The sequence below is a fragment of the Anomaloglossus baeobatrachus genome, chromosome 1 (assembly GCF_048569485.1).
Source record: "Anomaloglossus baeobatrachus isolate aAnoBae1 chromosome 1, aAnoBae1.hap1, whole genome shotgun sequence".
NCBI lineage: Eukaryota > Metazoa > Chordata > Amphibia > Anura > Aromobatidae > Anomaloglossus > Anomaloglossus baeobatrachus.
The window spans coordinates 29,167,084-29,187,594 of record NC_134353.1 but is presented as its reverse complement, the minus strand read 5'-3'; the positions used below and the strand labels follow the sequence as shown (position 1 = coordinate 29,187,594).

The 20,511-nt window shown below is 51.4% G+C and overlaps 1 protein-coding gene across 1 annotated transcript in view; it reads left to right on the top strand.

Annotated features, from left to right (window-relative positions):
- The window catches only part of SFXN5 (sideroflexin 5), a 261,225-nt gene that overhangs the window by 26,268 nt on the left and 214,446 nt on the right, over nt 1-20,511 (top strand). Inside the window, exons 2-6 of the mRNA XM_075346236.1 lie at nt 601-669; nt 7,478-7,555; nt 10,213-10,239; nt 16,039-16,093; nt 16,332-16,357. Of these exons, the coding sequence (XP_075202351.1) occupies nt 601-669; nt 7,478-7,555; nt 10,213-10,239; nt 16,039-16,093; nt 16,332-16,357 (255 nt within the window). The remainder of the gene's footprint in view (nt 1-600; nt 670-7,477; nt 7,556-10,212; nt 10,240-16,038; nt 16,094-16,331; nt 16,358-20,511) is intronic.

Sequence of the window (20,511 nt, the reverse complement as noted above, 5' to 3'; positions counted from 1 at the left end):
ACCAGAAATCCGAGACTGACACCAGTTTACTGCTGTGACTGGTCCACCTGATCTATACAATCTGAGGCTGGCACCAGATTACTAGTGTGGATGGTCCACCTAATCTGCACAATCTGAGGCTGGCACCAGATTACTGCGGTGGATGGTCCACCTGATCTACACAATCTGAGGCTGGCACCAGATTACTGCCGTGGATGGTCCACCTGATCTACACAATCTGAGGCTGGCACCAGATTACTGCCGTGGATGGTCCACCTGATCTATACTCTCTGAGGCTGACACCAGTTTGCAGTCATGGATAGTCCACCAGATCTACCCAATGTAAGACGCACCAGATTACTGCCGTAGATGGTCCACCTGATCCACACAATCTGAGGTTGGCACCAGATTACGGCGATTTGATCCACCTGATCATACTCTTTTAGGCCGATTGTAATATTATACGGCAATTCTGAACATTTTTATAATGATAGCATCTGCAACAATTTCTTGACGTAGACCTCTAACGAGAGTCCATTGCAGCCTTATTAGTGAATAGTGGTGATTTTGAGGTCACCATTGTGCAGGTCTTTCATTATTTTCCCTTTTCTTCTCTTTCAGAACACGTTCTACGGGAGGTTCCGCCACTTCTTGGACATCATCGATCCGCGCACGCTCTTCGTCACTGAGGTAAGGGCTTCTTCCGCCCTGTTCTTTAGTCATATAGCGGGGATGGCGGCATATTACGCCAAGGGGATACGGTGAGCGCTCCTCTCCATTCTCCTAGCCGATACATCATGTCATTCCAAAATCTACGTTCACAAGTCTTAACGCACGGCCACAGCAGCATTGGCGTTATGGGGACGCTGTTTTTGCTCCTGTAGTAGCAGAGGTGCCGGATTATGCACGTTATATTGCGGTGACGCACACTCAGGCGGTACATCTCACAGATACACTGGCCGCAGTGCTGCACCCGGGTGTCTGTAGCTTTAAATCTCTGAATTCCCCGCCGTCAGTTTTCCAAGCACGGCCGGCGCCGCTCCTCTCCGTTGTTATAGTAACTATTAACAACTGGTTGAATGGAGGGTCCTCCACTTTGTGAGTGGCCGCACATGCCGGGAATAGCAGGGGAGGAAGCGGAGGGCGCATCCAGGGCTAATGAGAGGGGGCTGTATGACCGCTGGTCATCGTGTTTTCTCACAGTGCTCAGTGTGCAGCGACCTAATATACTCTGGGATTCAGTTCATCAGCATTTATAAGATCTCTGCTTGATGTCAATGAACTACGAATCTCCACCATCCAAAACCCGTGACTATGGAGCAGTCCTCAAATCTGTCATGTATCAAGGTCATCCAGCAAAATAGATACCACAGCTCTCTGCACCCCTGCGTGCTCGGTGTCTGCGTCCCCTGCGTGCTCGGTGTCTGCGTCCCCTGCGTGCTCGGTGTCTGCGTCCCCTGCGTGCTCGGTGTCTGCGTCCCCTGCGTGCTCGGTGTCTGCGTCCCCTGCGTGCTCGGTGTCTGCGTCCCCTGCGTGCTCGGTGTCTGCGTCCCCTGCGTGCTCGGTGTCTGCGCCCCCTGCGTGCTCGGTGTCTGCGCCCCCTGCGTGCTCGGTGTCTGCGCCCCCTGCGTGCTCGGTGTCTGCGCCCCCTGCGTGCTCGGTGTCTGCGCCCCCTGCGTGCTCGGTGTCTGCGCCCCCTGCGTGCTCGGTGTCTGCGTCCCCTGCGTGCTCGGTGTCTGCACCCCCTGCGTGCTCGGTGTCTGCGTCCCCTGCGTGCTCGGTGTCTGCGTCCCCTGCGTGCTCGGTGTCTGCGTCCCCTGCGTGCTTGGTGTCTGCGCCCCCTGCGTGCTCGGTGTCTGCGCCCCCTGCGTGCTCGGTGTCTGCGCCCCCTGCGTGCTCGGTGTCTGCGCCCCCTGCGTGCTCGGTGTCTGCGCCCCCTGCGTGCTCGGTGTCTGCGCCCCCTGCGTGCTCGGTGTCTGCGCCCCCTGCGTGCTCGGTGTCTGCGCCCCCTGCGTGCTCGGTGTCTGCGCCCCCTGCGTGCTCGGTGTCTGCGCCCCCTGCGTGCTCGGTGTCTGCGCCCCCTGCGTGCTCGGTGTCTGCGCCCCCTGCGTGCTCGGTGTCTGCGCCCCCTGCGTGCTCGGTGTCTGCGCCCCCTGCGTGCTCGGTGTCTGCGCCCCCTGCGTGCTCGGTGTCTGCGCCCCCTGCGTGCTCGGTGTCTGCGCCCCCTGCGTGCTCGGTGTCTGCGCCCCCTGCGTGCTCGGTGTCTGCGCCCCCTGCGTGCTCGGTGTCTGCGCCCCCTGCGTGCTCGGTGTCTGCGCCCCCTGCGTGCTCGGTGTCTGCGCCCCCTGCGTGCTCGGTGTCTGCGCCCCCTGCGTGCTCGGTGTCTGCGCCCCCTGCGTGCTCGGTGTCTGCGCCCCCTGCGTGCTCTGTATCTGCGCCCCCTGCGTGCTCAGTGCCTGCGCCCCCTGCGTGCTCAGTGCCTGCGCCCCCTGCGTGCTCAGTGCCTGCGCCCCCTGCGTGCTCAGTGCCTGCGCCCCCTGCGTGCTCAGTGTCTGCGCCCCCTGCGTGCTCTGTATCTGCGCCCCCTGCGTGCTCAGTGTTTGCACCCCCTGCGTGCTCACTGTCTTCACCACCTGCGTTCGCTGTGTCTGCACCCCCTGCATATTCTGTGCCTGCGCCCCCTGCGTGCTCGGTGTCTGCGCCCCCTGCGTGCTCGGTGTCTGCGCCCCCTGCGTGCTCGGTGTCTGCGCCCCCTGCGTGCTCGGTGTCTGCGCCCCCTGCGTGCTCAGTGTCTTCACCACCTGCGTTCGCTGTGTCTGCACCCCCTGCATATTCTGTGCCTGCGCCCCCTGCGTGCTCAGTGCCTGCGCCCCCTGCGTGCTCAGTGCCTGCGCCCCCTGCGTGCTCAGTGCCTGCGCCCCCTGCGTGCTCAGTGCCTGCGCCCCCTGCGTGCTCAGTGCCTGCGCCCCCTGCGTGCTCAGTGCCTGCGCCCCCTGCGTGCTCAGTGCCTGCGCCCCCTGCGTGCTCAGTGCCTGCGCCCCCTGCGTGCTCAGTGCCTGCGCCCCCTGCGTGCTCAGTGTCTGCACCCCCTGCGTGCTCGGGGTCCGCAACCCCTGCAATTTGTAGCTGTGTATGATGAAGTTCTGCAGCAGCTCAGGTGCATGATGAGGTTCTGCAGCAGCTCAGGTGCATGATGAGGTTCTGCAGCAGCTCAGGTGCATGATGAGGTTCTGCAGCAGCTCAGGTGTATTATATTATTGTTTTTTCAGGCCGGTGGTATCTGACCCTGTGCTGACGGGTGGGTGGACCCCTCTTGGCCCATCCTCGCCCCTCTGGACCCCCGCTTCCTCAGTATTGTGGCGCTGCCTGCTTTCTGTATTCTAGTCACTGCAGCTTCCATCTTTCGGGCGGCTGAATGATTGCCAAGACTCCGACATGAGCGGGGAAAGTGCGGCACATCCTGTTTCTTCTTCTCGGGAAGTTTGTTGTTACTTGTAGCGACTGCTGTTTCCTCACACACTGATGTCACATTATGTTCCCTCCATGTGTCCTGTCTCCATCAGCTCCTACTACTTATTAATCTCATTAATGGGAACGCTCCGCGGCTGCTGGGAACTGGGAATGCAGGGGTTAACTCCGCAGGAGTAAGGGGGGGACTGGAATTAAGTGGTGGCTAAGAGTGCAGCTCTGGGTGTGACTAGAGTATGTGACACTGCCAATGTCGCTTGTGTACACAGCTCTAAGCAGAGGATACTGAGAATATGAGTGCAGCTCTGGATGTGAGTGGAGCTTGGGACACTGCGAGCGTCGCTTGTGTACGCAGCTGTGAGTGGAGGATTCTGGGAATATGAGTGCAGCTCTGGGTGTGACTGGAGTGCAGGAAGAGGTAAAGATGAGAAAGGTATCTAGAAGCCTCATGGAGTATAATGGACACCACTGGAGGAAGACAATGTAACTCGGCTGGGGGAGGGGGCATAGCTGTTGGTTGTCTCGTCAGGGGTGTCTGCCTTCAGGGGGTCCAGCTTATCTGTTGCGCGCCCCTGGCGGCCAGCGCAGGATGTTTCGCTCCCCTGGCGCCCAGGGTAGGACGTTCCGCTCCCCTGGCGGCCAGCGCAGGACGTACCGCGGTCAGCGGGGATCCTGATAATCCACATAAGCGCCTTCGTGCAGGCGATGGGTGAGGAGATATCTCGGTGATGCAGGAAGGATGAGGCAGGAGTGAGATGGAATCAGACAGATGGTGCGAATCAGACGATGAGAGAAAAGATTCTCCATGAAAACGTCGTCCTGCGAGAGGCTGAATATAGACGTGTGAGCGGCAGAGACGCGAGGTCGGGGTGCTCAGCAATGGGGAACGGCAGAGGGAGGACATGTGCAACAAATGTAGCGGTGCTCCTCCTTTAGCAGTAAATGGCAGAGTTCTCCTCCTTAGCTGTAGATGTACCATGGCTCCTCCTTAGCTGTAGATGTAGCGTGGCTCCTCCTTAGCTGTAGATGTAGCATGGCTCCTCCTTAGCTGTAGATGTAGCGTGGCTCCTCCTTAGCTGTAGATGTACCATGGCTCCTCCTTAGCTGTAGATGTAGCGTGGCTCCTCCTTAGCTGTAGATGTAGCATGGCTCCTCCTTAGCTGTAGATGTAGCATGGCTCCTCCTTAGCTGTAGATGTAGCGTGGCGCCTCCTTAGCTGTAGATGTAGCGTGGCTCCTCCTTAGCTGTAGATGTAGCGTGGCTCCTCCTTAGCTGTAGATGTAGCGTGGCTCCTCCTTAGCTGTAGATGTAGCGTGGCTCCTCCTTAGCTGTAGATGTAGCATGGCTCCTCCTTAGCTGTAGATGTAGCATGGCTCCTCCTTAGCTGTAGATGTAGCATGGCTCCTCCTTAGCTGTAGATGTAGCATGGCTCCTCCTTAGCTGTAGATGTAGCATGGCTCCTCCTTAGCTGTAGATGTAGCGTGGCGCCTCCTTAGCTGTAGATGTAGCGTGGCTCCTCCTTAGCTGTAGATGTAGCATGGCTCCACCTTAGCTGTAGAGTTGGCGGCACTCCTCTTTAGCTGTAGAGTTGGCGGTGCTCCTCTTTAGCTGTAGAGTTGGTGGTGCTCCTCCTCTTTAGCTGTAGAGTTGGTGGTGCTCCTCCTCTTTAGCTGTAGAGTTGGCGGTGCTCCTCCTCTTTAGCTATAGAGTTGGCGGTGCTCCTCTTTAGCTGTAGAGTTGGCGGTGCTCCTCCTCTTTAGCTGTAGAGTTGGCGGTGCTCCTCCTCTTTAGCTGTAGAGTTGGCGGTGCTCCTCCTCTTTAGCTGTAGAGTTGGCGGTGCTCCTCCTCTTTAGCTGTAGAGTTGGCGGTGCTCCTCCTCTTTAGCTGTAGAGTTGGCGGTGCTCCTCCTCTTTAGCTGTAGATTTGGCGGTGCTCCTCCTCTTTAGCTGTAGAGTTGGCGGTGCTCCTCCTCTTTAGCTGTAGAGTTGGCGGTGCTCCTCCTCTTTAGCTGTAGAGTTGGCGGTGCTCCTCCTCTTTAGCTGTAGAGTTGGCGGTGCTCCTCCTCTTTAGCTGTAGAGTTGGCGGTGCTCCTCCTCTTTACCTGTAGAGTTGGCGGCGCTCCTCCTCTTTACCTGTAGAGTTGGCGGTGCTCCTCCTCTTTAGCTGTAGAGTTGGCGGTGCTCCTCCTCTTTAGCTGTAGAGTTGGCGGTGCTCCTCCTCTTTACCTGTAGAGTTGGCGGCGCTCCTCCTCTTTAGCTGTAGAGTTGGCGGCGCTCCTCCTCTTTAGCTGTAGAGTTGGCGGCGCTCCTCCTCTTTAGCTGTAGAGTTGGCGGCGCTCCTCCTCTTTAGCTGTAGAGTTGGCGGCGCTCCTCCTCTTTAGCTGTAGGGTTGGCGGTGCTCCTCTTCTTTAGCTGTAGGGTTGGCGGTGCTCCTCCTCTTTAGCTGTAACGTTGTCGATGCTCCTCCTCCTTAGCTGTAGCGTTGGCGATGCTCCTCCTCCTTAGCTGTAGCGTTGGCGATGCTCCTCCTCCTTAGCTGTAGCGTTGGCGATGCTCCTCCTCCTTAGCTGTAGCGTTGGCGGTGCTCCTCCTCCTTAGCTGTAACGTTGGCGGTGCTCCTCCTCCTTAGCTGTAACGTTGGCGGTGCTCCTCCTCCTTAGCTGTAACGTTGGCGGTGCCCATCCTCCTTAGATGTCGCATTGGCGGTGCTCGTTCTTAGAAGCATCTCTGTTGTGGTGAATTGTGGGAGACTACAGCTACATTCTCCTTAATGCCGTGCAGCAGTTGGGCGTGCTGCCGGATCTGCTTTATGGCCGTCAACTGGATGTGACAGGAGGATGACTGCCGAGTCGGGAACCTCCGTCGCCCTCTATGACCTTTATGTGTCAGTGTGGATGAGTGTAAAGGAACCTCGTCATCCTGCACCGTTCCCCCATCAGCTACACCATGGCCTCAGGTCACAGCGGGCCCATAAGTGTCTTTTCCTCACAGCGCTCCTATATCAGTGTCCTCTCCTCACAGCGCCCCTATATCCGTGTCTTTTCCTCACAGCGCCCCTGTAACAGTGTCCTCTCCTCACAGTGCCCCTGTAACAGTGTCCTTTCCTCACAGCGCCCCTGTAACAGTGTCCTTTCCTCACAGCGCCCCTGTAACAGTATCCTTTCCTCACAGCGCCCCTGTAACAGTGTCCTTTCCTCACAGCGCCCCTATAACAGTGTCCTTTCCTCACAGCGCCCCTATAACAGTGTCCTCTCCTCACAGCGCCCCTGTAACAGTGTCCACTCCTCACAGCGCCCCTGTAACAGTGTCCTTTCCTCACAGCGCCCCTGTAACAGTGTCCTCTCCTCACAGCGCCCCTGTAACAGTGTCCTCTCCTCACAGCGCCCCTGTAACAGTGTTCTCTCCTCACAGCGCCCTTGTAACAGTGTCCTCTCCTCACAGCGCCCCTGTAACAGTGTCCTTTCCTCACAGCGCCCCTGTAACAGTGTCCTTTCCTCACAGCGCCCCTGTAACAGTGTCCTCTCCTCACAGCGCCCCTATAACAGTGTCCTCTCCTCACAGCGCCCCTGTAACAGTGTCCTTTCCTCACAGCGCCCCTGTAATAGTGTCCTTTCCTCACAGCGCCCCTGTAACAGTGTCCTTTCCTCACAGCGCCCCTGTAACAGTGTCCTCTCCTCACAGGGTGGTGTGGGGGTGATCAGTGTAGTGACCCTCGTGTTCACATCTGGGTGGTGCGGGGGTGATTGGTGTAGTGACCCTCGTATTCACATCTGGGTGGTGCGGGTTGAACAGTGTAGTGGCCCCCATGTTCATATCACGGGGGTGTGAGGGATGTCCTGTGGTGGGGCCGGTCTTCTGTTCATTCTGATCTCTCTACTTCACACAGAAATGATGGCAGCAATTATTTTCTGGTGGTCCCATAATTGTCCCTGTGCTGATAATATTAATGCTTCTCCTGTGGGTTCCTATTCTCTCTGCCTCGGCTCATTCCCCTGAAATCCTCTGACCCACATTTCCTTTTTGATTTGCAGAGTCGCCTTAAGGAGGTTGTGCTGCTGCTGGAGGACTACAAGCACGGGACGCTGCCACCCGGAGTCTCCAATGCTGATGTAAGGTCATCTCCTATATCCCGGGGGTTGTCGGATGGGGATAGGCCATTGTGATGGCGTCAATGTTGAGGGAGGTGTCCACCACCAGGTGAGAACCACAGAGGTGGCACAACCACCGAATCGGACTACAAAAGCCTCAACAGGAATAGCTGGGGTCAAGTCCTGAGGGTCAGTCAGAACGTGGAAAAAAGCCGGTTTACAACACAAAGGGTCAGTCCTGTGTGAGCCAACCAGAGGATGGAGGAGGAGGATCCTTTATGTTCCTAGTCGTGCGGGGCTCACGTTGGTGAGCAGGAAGGGCAGAGGAGAGCGTGCTGGTGGGTGAGCGGATCTCCCAGAGGTTACTTTGTTTTATTCCTCATATAGGACATATGGGAGGAATCTATCAGAACATCCACTATGAGCCAGAAGATCCAAGCAAGTGAGGCTTTCCTTATCCAATAAAAATACTCAAAACTTACACAGCAGGAGAAGACACTAAACGGGCTTTACTGTTCAGATTCCCGAGAGTCCTCTCATTATAGATGACGAGGTCGGCAGAGTCCTCTCCTGGTGACCTCCTAGACGTTACCTGCTACATATAGTGCTGGAGGCCTGACCTGGGACTCAACAGTGAAGCTACAGCCCCAGGAAGGAAAAGTGGATGAATTCTGGAAATCACAGTATGGAGACCTCACCAATCTGCAAATCAAGGAAACATGGGAACAAAATTTACAAAACCTCTGGATTTCTTCAGCCTTGAGTCTGAGCCTCATGTTGAAATCCCGGCCCTTCCAGTTTTGGCTGCTGTCGGTGAGGTCATTAATGGTTGTCTGCGTAAGGTTCTGCTGTGGTGCTCATACTCGAGGGTAAAAAATCCAGAAGCTTTGAACATCTCTATGCATCCTGTGACTTCCAGAATTCCACAACTGGTGCTGCTATTCTTCTCATGGAGGTGGAGGACCCTGCATTACCCCAGTTTACTATTTAGGGGTATTTTAGACACACAGACGTCAACCAGGGAATACACGACATTTATGCCCTGGAGGTGGTCGGGAGCGGCTCCCCTTCGGTCCACCCCATTTCTTCTCGTAAATTAATTAAGTCTGTTGTTGGTTGCACCAATTTAATCTACTTTTCACATTCAGCCTCCGGCGCGATGTTCCCGGCATTTACACATTAATATAAATATTTATGCACAATATGTTACTCACACGCAGTCTGCGGAGCCAGCGCCGTTTACGTGAAGGCGTCTATATATACCCACGAGTCACTCGGCAGCAGAACTTGAAGATTTCTAGTGTGGAGTCCATGTAGAACAAAATCAATTCAAGGACCAATCAGATTGAGCCTGGATGGTTGTGATCTCTGACATCGATTTGTATAATCTCTGGATCCAGACTTCGGTGTGGGAAAGCCATGGTCGAAGACCACCACTTTGCCGGAGTCCAAACGGGCTTCCATCGAGTGCCTGTTCTTCTCCAAAGCTTTTCTAGTGGTCACTGTAATTAAAGAGTAGGGGTTTTCCAATTAGTTTACCCCATTCCCTTTCATCTCTGCATGCAACAGTTTGGCAAATTCTTGTTTCGCAATCACTGGTGGTCTTCAGAGTATCTCCAATCTCCAGACACACTAGGAGTCACTGGTAGGATTTCATCGTTTCACTGTCCCGCCCTATTGGTTTCTGGCCATATTACTGGACTGGACATTTGACCAGTTGAGTTGCACTTGATGACTCGATGTAGCACCTCGATGCCAATATGTCCTGCAGCAATACATGGGTCTCAGGTAGGGCCACCATTCCTTGTCACGTCGGTTGGAGGCTGATTCTACGAGAGGAGGAAGAGGGTGAAGGACTGCATCCACATCATTCACCTCTGGATAGGATTGTGCAACAGAAGTTGTCAATTCCTGGCCACGTAACCATGGATTTGAACCTACATAGTGGCCTAGCCACATGGCACCAGATATTATCACTTTGTCACTGAGATGGGTCCAATGGTCCTCAAGACAAAGGGGCCACAGTGATGTCTGTCAGTGTTCTCTTATGATATTGCTCCACAGAGAAAATGCCTGACAGTGGCCGTGGATCTTCTTGGCACCCGTCTGTCTCCATTACTCTCCCTCCATCGGTGCCTAATGTCACATTGGTTATTGATCCTTGTTGACCTCCATACAGGAGGTCTAAGCTAATGATCTTTTGCAAAAAGTGATCTAAACTTCTTTTTTTGCATCTGGATTTTCGCACATTTTTTTTACAGGTAGCATCTCACAGATCATCGTGTGTCCTCTAAAGATTTCATCCAGAAACTGTGGTGGAAACCCTCACGAGGTTTAGGTCCATCAAGTAGGGCTTGTTATCCACTTTTCGAAGCACGAATTACTAGATGTGTAAAAGCCTGTGTGAATGTATGCATAGAAATAAGTCTGCGTCTCCTCGAACAGAGCCTCTTTGTAATGTGAACCTTATGGTCTTCCCAGTGTGAGCCAGCGTCGGATTGTTCTCCTTTGTATGATATGTATGTAGGATATTTCTGTAATTGTTGTGCAGCAGACCTCTGTATGTAATACTGGTGATTCTGGAGAGAAGGGAAAGCTGCCGCCTCTTGACATTGAGCTCTCTGCCCGATCATCAGTGTTTCCATGTCCCTCAGTGATTTCTCCCTTGTGTTTTTCAGCTCTGGGCGGCTCAGAAGATAAAGCAGGTGAGTTCTGCTGATGTACAGCCAATAAATACCTTTTATATTACTTGTTACAGCCCGTTTCTGGTGACCCTTTATCGGCAATATGGCCACAACGAACAGACTCTGATTTAGACCTGGGAATTGTGAATGCAAGGTCTTGGGTTCTGGGCACCGTACTTGCTACAACATGGCATGTTTGCCTTCACAGGAGGTCAAACATGGGAATAACGAAACAGAACCTCATCTGATGACTGTTGTCGGCCCCGTCGGGAAGCCTCCCGTTATAAGTCAGCCATTGCTAAGGCACTCTCAGTACTCCAAGACGGCCTCAAAACGTTTAGCCGACAGTGATCTCTCCAGACTCTCCCATAATCATTTGATCTGGCCTTTTTTTAATTTGCTTCTTAAACACTGAACTTCCTGCAACCTTGAAGGCCCCTGACGAGGAGAAAAAGACAGAAGTGCTTAGAAGTGAATAGAAGCAGGCGCAATGCGTATGCTTCTTGCTACACCCGCGTGGTGTCTGCCCAGTAAAGCAGCACTGTCTGGGCCCGTGGCTACTAAAACTATAACTAGTTTCAGTGAAAAACTGAACAATAAGGAAAAATGTCCACAGGAGATCTTTTATGACTTCTTATGGGCCATATCACGGGATGTAACAAAAACTAATTAAATTATAAGAAAAAATAATAAAAAAAAAAATTTAAATCCACTTCCCACGCAAAAAAAGAAAAGTACTGAAAAAGTTAAAAAAAAATTGAAAAAAATCCATTTTATTGTACATATATTACTCGAACCTCTGGCCCATATATTCGATAGCTGCACAACTGTTATAGGTGAAGGAATTTCTAATATGCAACAACTGTTTAAAAAATTAAAAATAAATAAACAATGGTCGGTGTGATGACATGGACTTTGTCAGTGCCTAGCATGGGTTGAGTTTCTTAAAATTCAGCCAGACATGATGGTAGTTTGTTTATAAAGGAGGGATAAGCCCCTCATTGTTTCTACAGGACTCTTAGGAGTGTTAAAGTTCATGTTGACTCATGTAATTGCCTTGGCCAGTGAAGGTCAGACACCCTGACAAATAGATTATGCGAACCTCCCATGGTATTACCATGTGCATTGCTAGATGCGATGTAACTTAGCTGTCTCTCCCTCGTCTCTGGATATTTTGTATCCAGCTTGAAATCTAGCCAATAAGAGCCCCGTCTTATCCACCAATCGTGAAGACCCCAATGGTCTGAATGGAGAGCTCAGGGGTATAAGAAGGAGGACAGTCCATCGCTCAGGTAGACTCTTGCTACATGATACCAATCTAGGATCTGCGGTTCCGATTGGCAAGCCATAACTGAATCTGGATTATAACACTACATGGAGTTCAGCATCGAATGCAAGGATTTGTCTGAGATATGAAAGACTACCTAAGGAAGGAATCCAGGTTGGGACAATTTGGTCACCTGACTTCAGGCTTTGCGGTCCTCAGCCTGCTTTCTAAATCTGGCATTGTTCCATTCTCGGTGGGTGCCCGCCGAAAGCGGGGTGCTGCTGGATTGGAGTAAGTCGCCCTGGAAGCTCTGAGGCACGGACAGTCTAATCCCTGGTGAGTCAGCGGAAGGGTGAGAAACTGTTGCCTGTTACATTTGTGTGTTTTGCTGGTTATGTGTTATGTGCCGTTAATTGTTTGGGGATCCAATAAAGTCGTAATATTGTGATTCCCTCACCCTGTGTTGTCTGAGTAGTGTTCCACCCATGGTTAAGGAGGTCGGGCGTTCAGTTGGGATGAGCCCTGGGCCATGCTGTCTTTCTTAAGGTGGCTGGGCTAGCGGACGAGAGCACCCACTGACCTCCGTGTCTCCACAGTCGGTATTTAAAGAGGACCGATCATCACATCAAAAGTGTCCAGTTTTTGCACTTATTTTATTCCCGCTGCTGCCCTGAGTATTACATTTTTTGTTTTTTTTTTTGCAAATCGGCCATAGGGTTCCAGAGATATGGACCTTTTTAGTTAGGGCTGATTGTTACGGTCTTTCCAAAGTGGCTGTGGCTGACAGGATTATGTAAAGGAGTGTCTTTAGACAACATTCAGCAGTAAATAAAAAGGCCCCTATCTACTGGACCTGCATGGAAGATTTGTAAAACAAAAAATGCAATACTAAGGGGAGCAGGAGGAATAAAAGAAGAGCAAAAACTGATCACTTTTGACCTCGTAAAAGATCCCCTTTTCAGGCTTCTTCAGGTCATTAGTGGGTTAGAGGGTTTTTGTCACTGTTGACATTTAGGGCAAATCCAACATTGGAGAAGTTTGTTACATCCATTAGTGGGAGTTGTGGCCTGCAAGCTCAATATTGAGGGATGTTCCAGTCAGACCTATAGGTTATATTTTATAGGTTTGGTGTGGAAGGCCGCCCTGTAGATCCGTGAACCTTTCCCGATCAGATTCATCCTGAGTTAGGGCCTTCGGTTTGAGTGGCTGCAGCTCGTCCGATCTGTTGTCCTCTGCTACTTCTTCTTTGCTGGGCCCAGTTTGCTGACCCCCTCAGAGGTTCTTATCCATGTCTCACGTGCTGGGCCCAGTTTGCTGACCCCCTCAGAGGTTCTTATCCAGGTCTCACGTACTGGGCCCAGTTTGCTGACCCCCTCAGAGGTTCTTATCCAGGTCTCACGTGCTGGGCTCAGTTTGCTGTCCCCCCTCAGAGGTTCTTATCCAGGTCTCACGTGCTGGGCTCAGTTTGCTGTCCCCCCTCAGAGGTTCTTATCTAGGTCTCACGTGCTGGGCCCAGTTTGCTGCCCCCTCAGAGGTTCTTATTCAGATCTCACGCGCTGGACCCAGATTGCTGCTCCCCCTCAGTGGTTCTTATTCAGATCTCACGTGCTGGACCCAGATTGCTGCCCCCCCCCTCAGAGGTTCTTATCTAGGTCTCACTTGCTGGGCCCAGTTTGCTGCCCCCCTCAGAGGTTCTTATCTAGGTCTCATGTGCTGGGCCGTTTGCTGCCCCCCTCAGTGGTTCTTATCCAGGTTTCATGTGCTGGGTCCAGTTTGATGCCCCCTCAGGTTCTTATTAAGGTCTCACTTGCTGGGCCCAGTTTGCTGGGCCCAGTTTTCTGCCCCGCCCTCAGAGGTTCTTATCCAGGTCTCACGTGCTGGGCCCAGTTTGCTGCCCCTTGCGGAGGTTCTTATCCAGGTCTCACATACTGGGCCCAGTTTGCTGCCCCCTCAGGTTCTTATCCAGGTCTCATGTGCTGGACTTAGTTTGCTGCCCCCCTCAGAAGTTTTTATCCAGGTCACATGTGCTGGGCCCAGTTTGCTGACCCCCTCAGAGGTTCTTATCCAGGTCTCATGTGCTGGACTTAGTTTGCTGCCCCCCTCAGAAGTTTTTATCCAGGTCACACGTGCTGGGCCCAGTTTTCTGCCTCTTTCAGAGGTTCCAGGTCTTGCGTCTCCCTCCTTCTTCACCTCGCTTTGACTAGAGACTTCCAGGAGCCATTACCATGGCAGTACACCTCTACACACCTCCACAGATCCTACCAGTAACTAATCAGAGGGTAATGAAGTACGTGTTAATTGGTGAAATCTAAAAAAAAAAACCCGACACAATGAAGGAGGAAAGGGGGCATGAATGGGAAATGAAGGCCGATCTGTGGAGATGGTCTACTAGCGGTGGGACCCCACCTTCCAAGCTGGAGTAGAGGAGCAGTAAGAAGTAGATCTTCCTGGCAGTGCTCTGTATCCACCCGGTGCCACTTTACACCCCTCAGAGCTTTGTGACCTGGATAGCAGGTGCACTACGGAAACTCGAGCAGGTAACATATGCATATTAGGTGATAAACACCTTAAAGAAGGTAGAAAATAAATCCAATAAAGACGCCTTAGGAGGCCGGAACCAGAAGGGCTGACAATTTATGTGCATGTAATGCGGCTCTTGTATTGTGCTATTCACTGCTAACATCTGCTGCCGCCTGTACCTTGTGCGGAGGTGAGACGTGCCGGCGCTCTGACATGCCATCTGACGGCTTGCCATGCCCAGCGGTTCAGTCACCAGGTTGGTTATTTTGTTTCCTTTTTGCAGACGCTACACATGGTTCAGAAACGAAGTGGAATGGGAGGTTTGGATTGAAGGCCAGTAAGGCTAGAGGTCCTATGCATACGTCCGCTACAGGTCCTGTATGGATAGCAGTGATGTCATCAGGTGTAGGTTCTGAGGTTACATTTGGCACTGGTCCTGTATGGATGGCAGTGATGTCATCTGGTGTAGGTTCTGAGGTCACATCCGACACTGGTCCTGTATGGATGGCAGTGATGTCATCAGGTGAAGGTTCTGAGGTCACACATCCGACACTGGTCCTGTATGGATACCAGTGATGTCATCAGGTGTAGGTTCTGAGGTCACACATCCGACACTGGTCCTGTATGGCTGGCAGTGATGTCATCAGGTGTAGGTTCTGAGGTCAGACATCCGTCACTGGTCCTGTATGGATGGCAGTGATGTCATCAGGTGTAGGTTCTGAGGTCACACTTCTGGCACTGGTCCTGTATGGATGGCAGTGATGTCATCAGGTGTAGGTTCTGAGGTCACACTTCTGGCACTGGTCCTGTATGGATGGCAGTGATGTCATCAGGTGTAGGTTCTGAGGTCACACATCCGGCACTGGTCCTGTATGGATGGCAGTGATGTCATCAGGTGTAGGTTCTGAGGTCACACTTCTGGCACTGGTCCTGTATGGATGGCAGTGATGTCATCAGGTGTAGGTTCTGAGGTCACACTTCTGGCACTGGTCCTGTATGGATGGCAGTGATGTCATCAGGTGTAGGTTCTGAGGTCACACATCTGGCACTGGTCCTGTATGGATGGCAGTGATGTCATCAGGTGTAGGTTCTGAGGTCACACATCCGGCACTGGTCCTGTATGGATGGCAGTGATGTCATCAGGTGTAGGTTCTGAGGTCACACTTCTGGCACTGGTCCTGTATGGATGGCAGTGATGTCATCAGGTGTAGGTTCTGAGGTCACACATCCGGCACTGGTCCTGTATGTATGGCAGTGATGTCATCAGGTGTAGGTTCTGAGGTCACACTTCTGGCACTGGTCCTGTATGGATGGCAGTGATGTCATCAGGTGAAGGTTCTGAGGTCACACATCTGGCACTGGTCCTGTATGGATGGCAGTGATGTCATCAGGTGTAGGTTCTGAGGTCACACTTCTGGCACTGGTCCTGTATGGATGGCAGTGATGTCATCAGGTGTAGGATCTGAGGTCACACATCCGGCACTGGTCCTGTATGGATAGTCGTGATGTCATCAGGTGTAGGTTCTGAGGTCACACTTCTGGCACTGGTCCTGTATGGATGGCAGTGATGTCATCAGGTGTAGGTTCTGAGGTCACACATCTGCCACTGGTCCTGTATGGATGGCAGTGATGTCATCAGGTGTAGGTTCTGAGGTCACACTTCTGGCACTGGTCCTGTATGGATGGCAGTGATGTCATCAGGTGTAGGTTCTGAGGTCACACATCCGGCACTGGTCCTGTATGGATGGCAGTGATGTCATCAGGTGTAGGTTCTGAGGTCACACATCTGGCACTGGTCCTGTATGGATGGCAGTGATGATAATAATAATAATAATAATAATTAATAATGATAATAATATACAGATAATAATAATAATCTAGTCTGGTATATATTCTGATGTCATACTTGTATCTTTTCTGCAGGAATATAGGTCCCTGGTACTTACTGTGTCGGTGCGGTTGCAGAACATAGATCAGTGCGTCCCCCGTGCCCCTCATTCCCAGGTTGACGCTGTCTCTCTCTTTTTCCGCAGGCGATCATCCACCCAGATACGAATGAGAAGATTTTCATGCCTTTCCGAATGTCAGGTGCGTCTTACCTCTATTGCTATATTGGCCCTGTGCCCTCTGCGTGTATTATGATGTCATTATATATGGCTGATCCAGCATGATGCCCTCATGCCCGTCTGAAATTGTGACTGCAGCTTTGGTTGTAACTGGAGTATATGTTGTAACTCAGCCTCAGTGCAAAATAACAGTTTTGAAGGGATCCCCCTAGTGGACTGCAAGTAACACTGCTGCTGTTCTCTTCTGTCCTCATTTGCAGGTTATATTCCCTTTGGGACCCCCATAGTAAGTACCATAACTTTTCTATGTTACCGTCTGTGGTCTCTCCATTATTCATGTCTTTATAGGAGCAGTACAATGCACGAATAATGATGATACTTCGGTTATGTAAGAGCAAATAATTGTATACAGGGAGCTCCCCCTAGTGGTGGCTGCAGACAGGATCTTATCATGTATCTCTGTATACAGGAAGCTCCCCCTAGTGGTGGCTGCAGACAGGATCTTATCATGTATCTCTGTATACAGGGAGCTCCCCCTAGTGGTGGCTGCAGACAGGATCTTATCATGTATCTCTGTATACAGGGAGCTCCCCCTAGTGGTGGCTGCAGACAGGATCTTATCATGTATCTCTGTATACAGGGAGCTCCCCCTAGTGGTGGCTGCAGACAGGATCTTATCATGTATCTCTGTATACAGGAAGCTCCCCCTAGTGGTGGCTGCAGACAGGATCTTATCATGTATCTCTGTATACAGGGAGCTCCCCCTAGTGGTGGCTGCAGACAGGATCTTATCATGTATCTCTGTATACAGGGAGCTCCCCCTAGTGGTGGCTGCAGACAGGATCTTACCATGTATCTCTGTATACAGGAAACTCCCCCTAGTGGTGACTGCAGACAGGATCTTATCATGTATCTCTGTATACAGGGAGCTCCCCCTAGTGGTGGCTGCACACAGGATCTTACCATGTATCTCTGTATACAGGGAGCTCCCCCTAGTGGTGGGTGCAGACAGGATCTTACCATGTATCTCTGTATACAGGGAGCTCCCCCTAGTGGTGGCTGCAGACAGGATCTTACCATGTATCTCTGTATACAGGGAGCTCCCCCTAGTGGTGGCTGCAGACAGGATCTTACCATGTATCTCTGTATACAGGGAACTCCCCCTAGTGGTAACTGCAGACAGGATCTTACCATGTATCTCTGTATACAGGGAGCTCCCCCTAGTGGTGGCTGCAGACAGGATCTTATCATGTATCTCTTTATACAGGGAGCTCCCCCTAGTGGTGGCTGCAGACAGGATCTTATCATGTATCTCTGTATAGAGGGAGCTACCCCTAGTGGTGGCTGCAGACAGAATCTTATCATGTATCTCTGTATACAGGGAGCTCCCCCTAGTGGTGACTGCAGACAGGATCTTACCATGTATCTCTGTATACAGGGAGCTCCCCCTAGTGGTAACTGCAGACAGGATCTTACCATGTATCTCTGTATACAGGGAGCTCCCCCTAGTGGTGACTGCAGACAGGATCTTATCATGTATCTCTGTATACAGGGAACTCCCCCTAGTGGTAACTGCAGACAGGATCTTATCATGTATATCTGTATACAGGGAGCTGCCCCTAGTGGTGACTGCAGACAGGATCTTATCATGTATCTCTGTATACAGGGAACTCCCCCTAGTGGTAACTGCAGACAGGATCTTACCATGTATCTCTGTATACAGGGAGCTCCCCCTAGTGGTGGCTGCAGACAGGATCTTATCATGTATCTCTGTATACAGGGAGCTCCCCCTAGTGGTGGCTGCAGACAGGATCTTTATCATGTATCTCTGTATACAGGGAGCTCCCCCTAGTGGTGGCTGCAGACAGGGTCTTATCATGTATCTCTGTATACAGGGAGCTCCCCCTAGTGGTGGCTGCAGACAGGATCTTACCATGTATCTCTGTATACATGGTAAGATGTTTGTCTCTGTATACATCTCTGTATATTATTATTGTCTAATATCTAATTGTAGATTGTAAGCTCTCACGAGCAGGGTTGCCATTTTTCCTTTTAAATATTGTATCCTCTATAATTGTTACTTGTTTGTATATGTTTATGTATATGATATGTATATGTTCCTCCTGAATTGTAAAGCGCTGCGGAATATGTTGGCGCTATAGAAATAAAGATTATTATTATTATTATTATTATTTATACAGGGAGCTCCCCCTAGTGGTGGCTGCAGACAGGATCTTATCATGTATCTCTGTATACAGGGAGCTCCCCCTAGTGGTGGCTGCAGACAGGATCTTATCATGTATCTCTGTATACAGGGAGCTCCCCCTAGTGGTGGCTGCAGACAGAATCTCTCATGTATCTCTGTATACAGGGAGCTCCCCCTAGTGGTGGCTGCAGACAGGATCTTACCATGTATCTCTGTATACAGGGAGCTCCCCCAAGTGGTGGCTGCAGACAGGATCTTACCATGTATCTCTGTATACAGGGAGCTCCCCCTAGTGGTGGCTGCAGACAGGATCTTATCATGTATCTCTGTATACAGGGAGCTCCCCCTAGTGGAGACTGCAGACAGGATCTTATCATGTATCTCTGTATACAGGAAGCTCCCCCTAGTGGTGGCTGCAGACAAGATATTATCATGTATCTCTATACAGGGAGCTCCCCCTAGTGGTGGCTGCAGACAAGATATTATCATGTATCTCTGTATACAGGGAGCTCTCCCTAGTGGTGACTGCAGACAGGATCTTATCATGTATCTCTGTATACAGGGAGCTCCCCCTAGTGGTGGCTGCAGACAGGATCTTAAAATGTATCTCTGTATACAGGGAGCTCCCCCTAGTGGTGGCTGCAGACAGGATCTTATCATGTATCTCTGTATACAGGGAGCTCCCCCTAGTGGTGGCTGCAGACAGGATCCTATCATGTATCTCTGTATACAGGGAGCTCCCCCTAGTGGTGGCTGCAGACAGGATCCTATCATGTATAACTGTATACAGGGAGCTCCCCCTAGTGGTGACTGCAGACAGAATCTCCACTGTATGGAGTGGGCTGCGCTTCTGAGCCCGCTCTGCACTTTCTGTACATGTAAGACTTAGTTCACACATCCAGTAATCGTCCATCAGAGCGGATCAAGCATCAATCTGTTCTGCAAACGGATGATTACTGGACATGTGAACTTTGCCTAAGATGTTCATCACCTCTCCTAATGTGTACGTTACCAAAATCTTGTGTTCCTCATGAAATAGCAATTTCGGATGATCTTTTTTTATTACTTTGTTAGGCCCTGTGCGCACTTACCGGATTTTGCCGCGGATTTTCTGCGGATTTGCTGCATGTTTCGCTGCAGAAAATGTTCATAACATCTCTGCAGTGCATCACCAGCAAAACCTATGGGAAAAAAAATCCTGTGCGCACTGGGCGGAATTTGACAGCTGCATGTTTTGCAGCGGGAATCCCGCAGCAAAATCAATTGCATGTCAATTCTTTTCCGCACGTCGCTGCGGAATTTCACTCCATTGACTCCAATGTAATCGTGAAATCCCGCAGGGAATAACGCAGGCAGCAAATTCTGTGCGGTTCACTGCGTTTTCCTGTGTTATTCCCTGCGGTATTTCGCGGTTTACCTCCGGTAATCTACATCACTTGCCTGCGGTTTGCAGGGAAGTGATGTCATTACAGGAAGAGGAAGCGGAGCAGAGAGTAAACACACACACATCACAGACACATCGAACACACATCACGGACACAGACAGACATCACAGACACATCGAACACACATAGAAAGCAAACGGAAATATAGAAAAAAAAGCACGTGGGCTCCGCTGTATATTTACCGTCCAGCCGAGGTAAGCACACAGCGGCGGCCCGGTATTCTCAGGCTGGGGAGGGAGAGGGGCAGGGTTAATGTCCCCCGCCTCACTCCCCCTCCCACAGCCGAGAATATCAGCCGCAGCTGCCCTGGCACTGTCGCATGCATTATGCGGCAGTACCGGAGTGTCCCCGGCTCTTCCTGCAGCCGTGTAGCAGTGGCAGTCAAGGTAATACAAGGAGTTAATGGCGGCGGATCGCCGCCATTAACTCTAGGCTTGATCATGGCAGCGTCTATGAGACAGCTGACATGATCAACCCGTAAGTAAAGTGAAAAACACACACCAAAAAATCCTTTATTTTAAATAAAACACAAATAAGCCTCGTTCACCCTTTTATTAACCCCCCGAAACAAAGCTCCAGCGTAATCCACAGCTCCGACGTCCTGCGCTGCTTGCATCCAGCCGCGACTGACACAGACACTGCTGAATGCAGCCTCACAGCGAGACAGCAGAGGTAACTCCAGGGCATTTCCCACGGCCGGTAATGTGAACTCACTGCCGCGTGTGCTCACAGGGACTCTATCTATCCTCCCTCTATCTATCTATCTATCTATCTATCTATCCTTCTATC